General features: G+C 50.8%; 1 protein-coding gene across 1 annotated transcript; it reads left to right on the top strand.

The window, feature by feature from the left end:
* Window positions 1-572: 572 nt before the first annotated feature.
* Window positions 573-7,990, top strand: Rnd1 (Rho family GTPase 1). Its single transcript, XM_051189815.1, has 5 exons — window positions 573-806; window positions 1,491-1,578; window positions 4,142-4,251; window positions 5,207-5,341; window positions 6,946-7,990. The coding sequence occupies exons 1-5, from the start codon at window positions 687-689 to the stop codon at window positions 7,189-7,191; spliced, it is 699 nt and encodes a 232-aa protein (XP_051045772.1). The 5' UTR covers window positions 573-686; the 3' UTR covers window positions 7,192-7,990.
* The last annotated feature ends 286 nt before the right edge of the window (window positions 7,991-8,276 follow it).

The following is an 8,276-nucleotide window of genomic DNA, read 5'->3' as shown; positions in this document are numbered from 1 at the left end:
CTTATAGGTCTCCTTCACTTGTTTCCTCTGCCTATCTCTGTTTTCTTGATTTGTTTTAGATGATCCCTGAGGAAGGGTGTTGGGCTGTAAAAGAGGGACCATAGGGGCTTCTTTTTAGAAGTTTCCAAAAGCGAAACCAGTGTGGATAGCAACCATATAGAAGTAAGGAGTCACAGGTCCCTGGGGTACCTTCTCCCAAAAGATGCCACCTGTCCAAAGCTTAGGCAGGTTCTGCTGTCTTCCTGGGATAGATCCTACAACCCTCTCTTTCTGGTTCCATAGCTCCTTATGGGTTTTAACACTTAATTCATGGACATTCAAAAATCTCTTGGCTTAACTCGCAGATCCCTCCCGACCACCTAATAGCAATATAAAAACCGTGGGAATCCCCTTCCAGAAAGAAGCAACTGTGCGGTGCAGCTTTAACAGAAAGGGAAGGGAGGAAGAGGGCGCTGACTCAGAGTCGCTTACTATTGGCTGCTGCTGGGGATCCCACCTTAGGGATTGGTCGCTGCAGAGCCCGCCTCCTCTTGTGATTGGTTCAGCCTGGGTCATATAATGGGGCCGTTCGGCCTCCGCCTCAGTTGGAGGCACGCAGGGAACCCGCAACCAGTCTCCGCGTGGATACTTTGGGGACGACCTCCTCCTTGTTGAACCTGAGTCCAAGTCCCTTGGAGGCTGCAGCCATGAAGGAGAGAAGGGCGCTGCAGCCAGTGGTGGTCAGATGTAAGCTCGTGCTGGTGGGGGACGTGCAGTGTGGGAAGACCGCGATGTTACAGGTGTTAGCCAAGGACTGCTATCCGGAGGTGAGCCACCCGGAGGGTCGATTCCCACCTGCCCAGGAAAGCTGTCTGTCTCCCCGACTCCCAGACCAACCAACCCTGCCTGCCTGCCTGCCTGCCTTCTGGCTGGAGGATTGCCCTGCCTTGCTTCCCCTGAGACCTGACCCACTTCTGCCGCCCGGTCGGCTCCTCCACCTCTATACCCATCATATCCCCTCCTACTTTGCTTCATTCCTGGGACCTGGAGGCTCTGGAGGACCTGGGCTTTTATTTTTGACGCAATACCTGCCTGGCCCTCCTGTAAGGCTCAGTGAGGGTGGCCCTAGGCAGCAGGCTTCTGCTGCTTTTCGTTGATCACCTGTGCCAAGGGACTAGAGGGCAGGAGACTGAGGTTAGAATTGCCTTGTGGCTCTGAAAGTGGGACACAAATGTAGGGATTGTAATAAATGTGAATGTAGGTTTCTCTGACCAGCCAGGATGTGGGTGGCTTGTCCCAGACTGGGGAGCAAAGGCCAGTATCTCTCTGGTCCTTTCCTCCTGTCTCACACAGTTTCTCCTGCCCCATGTATTCCCACCCCCTCCGTTCTGCATCACCTGACGCTTTAGTGTTCCAGTGCAAGTGTGAGTGGCTTCTTGTGTTGCCAACACAAGGTTTGGGATTCTGAGGGCATGCGAGTCCGAGTGTGACTGATTTTTCTCTCCTCACAGACCTATGTACCTACCGTGTTTGAGAATTACACAGCCTGTTTGGAGACCGAGGGACAGCGAGTGGAGCTCAGCCTCTGGGATACTTCAGGTAAGACTGGCTGCAAATGCTCCATCCTCCTCCACTGGCCAGCTGCTGGCTGCTGCTTTTCTAAGGGAAGAGGGATCCTTCTTTGAGGATAGAGGCGCTTGCTGGGAAAGGGAAGGAAGGAAGGAATGTAAATATTCTTCGGCTGGGGGTATCGACTCTCTTAGATGATTCAGGCCTCTCTCTGTTATAGTTCCATTTTTTCCAGAGGGCTGAGGAAGGGACCCCTGAGTACTCCCGAGAACACCAGACAGGTCTTCCCCATCCTCACACACACATTCTCCGCCCCCTCTTCCCCTCTCCTCGCTCCCTCCCTCCCCCTCTCCTCTCTCTCTCTCTCTCTCTCTCTCTCTCTCTCTCTCTCTCTCCTTCTCTCTCTCTCAATCCCTTCTTCTCCCTCTCTCCCCCTCCCCTCAGCCTCTCTGCCTTTAGTTCGCTGGAGCAAAGTTAAATGAATGGTAGGAGGCTGCTGTTAGAGGCAGCTGTAGTGGGGCAGAGAGGCGCCCGCCACCAGCTTTGGAGGGAATGTTGCTCTCCTGCATTCCCTCTCAGGCCTCGGCTGTCTGCTTGCCGCAACTCAGCCCTTCCCATCAGAGGCTGCGGCTCAGAGATGAAGCGATGCATCATTGGTGTTTTGGAGGGTGGGAAAGATGGTAAATGTAGGCATGGTCACATTGGGGTTAGAGTCGAAGAGAGTGTATGGATTTAGTTATTATTTCTACCTGTACTGGGATGAGGTTGGAGACAGCCCCCCTTTACCCTATCTTTCAAAAATGTGGAAAGCAACGTTGTCAATGTTTCCCCACTCTCCCAAGCCCTTAAAGCCCAGCTAATGTTTGCTTTGCTTCTGAGCCCTTCCCACTTTCTCTACCCCAGTCCCTCTCTGTAAGTCTGTCTTAGGCATAATTAAGGAGTAAGAGCCAGCAATATGAGAAAGGCAAGAAGAGCCAAGCTTTACCAGAAAATATTTTTTTAACATATTCAAGCTGAGTTTAAAGAGGAACTATAAATCACTAAGGCTTTCCTACATGTGTGAAATATGCATTCCTACTTCTCTGAAGGAACCTTGTTCCTGTTCTCCAATTTTGAAGTCTGGAGATAAGGGATGGGTAAACAGAAAAACGATAGATACTTCTTAAGCTCTCTCCACAACCAAAATTCCTCAGGCTGGTACTTGTTCCTCCGTTGCAGTCCCAGGAGAGGGAGGCAGGGTTCTGGTTCTCCTGGACTGTGCTATGCTGGCTGGATCGGACCAGAATGCAGTGTGGCTGCATGATGTATGGTTTTTCTCCTGCTGTACCCTCCCACCTTCCAGTCGTCCCGGAACCTTGCTGCAGCTCATCTCTTTTCATCACGAACCTCCCTGCTTCCCCTCTTCTCACAGCCCCTGAATCCTGAGCCCAGATAATGGAACATCAGCAAGTGTGGTCTTTCCACCCCTGGGCACACCCCACCCCTCATTTCACAAGGTTGTAGGCAGCCAGTCACCCTTCTTTCAGATTAGGCTCCTGTCAGGACAGAGGAAATGTCAGTGACTGTGGGCCATGGTCCGAACCTGTTTCTGTTATTCAGTTGCTGGTCTTAGGGGAGGGGGATTGCTTGGAGCCGAAATGGAGACCTACTCCCCTCCCCCAGTACCGCAGCACTCCCCTGCCTCAGTGCTGCTGTGATCCAACCCCCACCTCACCCCAGAAAGAGATGGGGGTGGACTGCTGAAGGAGCAGGCAGCTATCCCAGCTCCCCCTTACTTCTGCTTTTTTATGATGGACACCCCCACCTCAGCTTGGATTCCCCCCAGTTTCCATGGTGATTGCAGTACAGGGAGAGGGGCTGCTTGCTATTCTAAGCACGGATTGTCTGGATTCCAAATCTGCTACTGTTCCTTCCTCGGGGTGGAGGGGGCCAGGCTCAGCTCCTGGTCTTCACCCCATCAGACCCTGGGTCAGAGTTGCCTTCCCTCCACTAAGGATCCTTGCTCTCACCTAACTCCACAGCTTATAGGTATTCCTGTCTTTGAGATTGCCTCCCTGAGATCTGAGGGGTGAGGGTCACAGTATTCCCTTTGCCCTTGTCAGTGTAAGCTAACTTATGTGGGTAAAGGAGTAAAACACCAAATCCTGGGTGCCTTCCCTCCCTCTTCCATCAATCTCTTGAAGGTCTGACCCCAAGGTAAGGAATCAGAGCAGGCAGTTATGTAACAGGCAGGGTTATTTCTTCAATGGGAGACCCTGAAGTAGAAGAATGGAGCAGAGGCTGGGCAGCAGGCAGGCTTAGATGATGTGAAGGGTCAGAAACAAACCCTTGTCTCTCCAAAGGTACCGGCCGCTTCTTCTGGGACTCCGAATATTAAACCCACTGTGGGAAACCCAGACAGGGTCTGAGTATACTTTACCCACATTTGCTTTCTGCTCTTGTAGGACCAAGGGAAATGGTATTCTGGCAGGTGGTCGTGTCCCAAGCTTCCCTGCTTTAACACTGTGGGACATTCCCCAGGGATCCTTAGGCTTAGCCTGTAGAGAAGCGAAGATGCCAGGGCTCACTCTCAGCTCTGCTCCCCTTGCACCAGGGTCTCCTTACTATGACAATGTCCGTCCACTCTGCTACAGCGACTCTGATGCTGTGTTACTGTGCTTTGACATCAGCCGTCCAGAGACTATGGATAGTGCACTCAAAAAGGTAAAGCTATGCTTGAGGTGGGGTGCGTGCTAGTCATCCCAGCTACTGGGTGGGGGGCTGAAGCAGGAGGATCTTACGTTCAAGTTCAGCTTGGGCTACAGAGCCAGTTCAAGACAGGCAATTTAGTGAGACCCTCTGTCCAAGTCAAAATAAAGTAGGGCTAAGATGACTCTCAGTTGGTAGTGAGTGCTCCCCTAACATAAGCAAGTGGGGGTATGTGTGAAAATGAACTCTGTAGTTCTCCCCAGAAGAACAAGATGGTGCCTTGTCCTCCAACCCTCCTGCCTGGAAGCCAGGAAAGCAGTGCTGTGCTTGAAGCCTCACTATGGGCTGTGGCTCTGGGTTGAATCCAGGTCTCCTCTCAGCCTTCTGCCTTTTCCTTACCTTGTACTGCTTTCACAGAGTTCCAGAGAGAGAGGGAGGTGGTGAGGGCCCAGAACCTTCTGGTGATGTGAGGAATGGGACCTTTTAGAAGCAGCTTCTGTGGACGGTGATCCCAGGCCCACTGAATCAGGCAGGTCAGGGTCAGCAGCTGATAGAGTGCCTAGGTCTGGGATCTGCTTACACTGAGACAGACTCTGCAGGAAGTGCTGTGGGGCTTGCCTTCTTAGGGAAGAGATTGCCTCGCTCCTCCACACTGGCATTCTGGGCTCATTTGCCTTTTGATTGGGGAAAGACAATGTATGGCAGGGAGTGGGAGACTAGTCCTGTCCCCTTTGGTGACTGTGCTGTTGACTGAAGGGACAGGTTCCTGGGTTAGCACACTGGTGCCACCAAAGGCCTCATGGGCAGGAAGATGATGTCATTAGTGCAGCAGGGATACTGTGACTCAGACAAGGACTCAGCTTTGATACTGAGTGACGTGCTGCATGCTGCCAGCCGGACTTCTGGTATCTATCTGCCACTGACTTTCTCTCCTTTCCCCTTCCACTTCCCTTCTTGCCCCAACCTTTAGTGGAGAACAGAAATCCTGGACTACTGCCCCAGCACCCGAGTGTTGCTTATTGGCTGCAAGACAGATCTGCGAACAGACCTGAGCACTCTAATGGAGCTTTCCCACCAGAAGCAGGCACCCATCTCCTATGAGCAGGTGTGTGTGTGGGGGGCAGGCTGGAGGGTAGGGTAGAGAAGGCTATAGCAGAGGGCTTAGATATAGCTCTTGATTAAACTCTTTCTATATGAGAAGACAGAGTTGATATTGGGGGGCTATCTATAAATAACAAACTGTCATGTGGGTTGGGGTAACAGATACTTGTTCACTGAGATTCCTGCTATAGGTTAGCTCACGAGCCTCCTGTATGTGCGCCAGCATTTTTAAGGTTTCTTTTTTTTTTTTTTTTTTTTTTTTTTGTAAACCATATGCCCATATGCATCAGACTCATTAAAGATACTTGTTAGAGCTGAATATAGTCTGTAATCCCAGAACTCAGGAGGCAAGGCAGGAGGATTCCAAGTTTGAGGCCAGCCTGGCTACATAATAAACTCAGTCTCAAAAAACCAAAACTAGCAAACAAAGAGGAGTAAATGGTAGAATTTTGGATTCCAAGCTCCATGACTATAAAATAACTTCAGGAGAAAGATATAGGCCCCTGCCTTTTTATAACAAGACCCAAGGATAATTTTTAATGAATTGTTTAACTTTGTGAATATGGGTGTACATGGTTTGTGCCCATGTGTGGAGGTCAGAAACACATTTCAGAGTTGGTTCTCTCTTCCTACCACATTCGTTTCTGAGTCTGAACTCAGGTTGTCAAGCTGAGCCACCTCACTAGCTGCAAGGATAACCCCCCCCCTTTTTTTTTTTTCAAGACAGGGTTTCTCTGTATTGCTTTGGAGGCTATCCTGGAGCTCACTCTGTAGCCCAGGCTGTCCTGGAACTAGCAACTAACTCTGTAGACCAGGCTGGCCAGGAACTCACAGAGATCCACCTTCCTCTGCCTCCCGACTTTGCAATAATTTTTAATGCACACAGGAGGGTAAGAATGTCTGTTAAGGTACAGTATGTCTGGGGATTGCATAGGCATTAAGTCTTAGGTTTCGGTACTGGTAATGGGACCCAGGACTTCATGCATGCTAGCCATGCATCAGCCACACCCCAGTCTGGACATTATCATTAAAAAAAAAAAAAACTTTTTACATATGCTTGTTTTGTGGGAGTGCCTGTGTGTCTGTATGTATGTGTACTCATGACACAGTATGCATGTGGAAATCAGAAGACAATTTGTGGAAGTCAGTTCTCTCCACCCATGGGGATCAAAGTCAAATCAGCACCCTTACCCTCTGAGCCATCTCACCAGCCCCCAATGTTAGTATTTTAAAGAGTTCTCCCAGGAGATGGTTATGGGAAATCTTAACTGTGGTGTAAAAGCCCTGGCTGTCCTGAAACTCACTCTGTAGACCAGGCTGGCCTTAAACTCACAGAGATCCACCTGCCTCTGTCTCCCGAGTGCTGGGATTAAAGGTGTGTTCCACCACCGCTGAGCTTAACAGACAAATGAAAAAGCATCAGTACGATTTTTCAAATGTTGTGATTCTGGCACGCAGTCACTTTTATGAATAACTGGCAGAGACTGGTGGCAGAAAACTGGCAGTTGGAATGTCGTCTGGAATAGCCCTGAGGGGTGACACATGGAATGTCATGGTGTTTCCTAGGCATCTTAGATCACTACATTAATGACTACACCCTTCCCACAGGGCTGTGCAATAGCCAAACAGTTGGGTGCAGAAATTTACCTGGAGGGCTCGGCTTTTACTTCAGAGAAGAGTGTCCACAGCATCTTCCGGATGGCATCCATGGTGTGTCTGAACAAGCCTAGCCCAGTGCCCCCGAAGAGTCCTGTCCGCAGCCTCTCCAAGCGACTCCTCCACCTCCCCAGTCGCTCTGAACTCATCTCTTCTACCTTCAAAAAAGAAAAGGCCAAAAGCTGTTCCATCATGTGAAGTTGGAGCTGGAGGCGGGGGAGACAGCCCCCCACTTCCTCCCTTGGGGTGCAGAGGCACGGGGAGAGGGAGGATGAGATGGTTTAAGACCCTGGATGTGACTTTTTCAGATGGCCACAGTGAGGACTTAGGAGATAGGAATGGGATGGAAGAAGCCAGGCCTGTCAAGAGGGCCTGACATTAAGCAAGAACCATCACACCCCAAGCCAGGCACTAGGCAGTTGCCCCAGTGTTCCCCTACTCCAGAGGAAGGAAGGGTGTTGGGGGGACAGGGACATACTGGCCTCACCTTCAGCATCATGCCTCTTCCACACAGCGTTCCCATGCAGGCTGGGGATGGGAGGGGCCCTTGGAGCCCTCCCCTTCCCCTTTAAGAAGTGGCAGGGGACTGGACAGTGGGAAAGCCCAGAGGCAGCTCCCTTGGGGGCTTAGCCCAGGTGCTTCATAACTGGAACCAGGAGGGCAAGGGCTGATAGGAGCTGGTAAGGAATCCTCATCTTTTCATAGCCCATGCGTCATGGAGAGGTGACATCATACATTCATATGCTTCTCACCGAAGTCCCAGGGCCCAAGGGAGAAGCCCCAGACCCCCTTCTCTTGCAGAACGTGGGGTGGTGGTGCTGCAGGGGCAGGACTGATGGGGGTTACCAGACGTTCCTGCCCGTAGGGCGGTACAGTTGGTATTTGTTTTATAGATTTGTCTTTGGAATTGGGGGGAGGGGGGAGTGTTTCAATCTGTTATATGTTCTGTGTTTAAAGAAGAAAACCTATTTATTAATGAAATATAACATATGAAGAAGTTGGTTGTTTTGTTGTTCTTTGAGTTTTGGCAACTGATGATCAGGGAAATGCTGTTTTGGATGCCGTTCTGCAGGTTCAGGTGGTAGTCTCCGTGGTTCCCTAGCACCTTGTCCCACTTCCCCAGTCCCACTCGCATCCTTAACTGAGGAGGAACTCCTTAGCCCTGGGTTAGAGCTTCTGCCCCTTGGGATGCTGACTCTGGACAGGAGAATGGTTTTTTGTAAGGGGCTATCCTCTGTAGCGTGTGATGTTCAGCAGCAGCTTGGGAGTCCCTGGTTCTGGAT

The sequence above is a fragment of the Phodopus roborovskii genome, unplaced genomic scaffold (genome assembly GCF_943737965.1).
Source record: "Phodopus roborovskii unplaced genomic scaffold, PHOROB, whole genome shotgun sequence".
NCBI lineage: Eukaryota > Metazoa > Chordata > Mammalia > Rodentia > Cricetidae > Phodopus > Phodopus roborovskii.
Note: the sequence above shows the minus strand (reverse complement) of the source record. Positions and strands in the feature narration are given on the sequence as shown.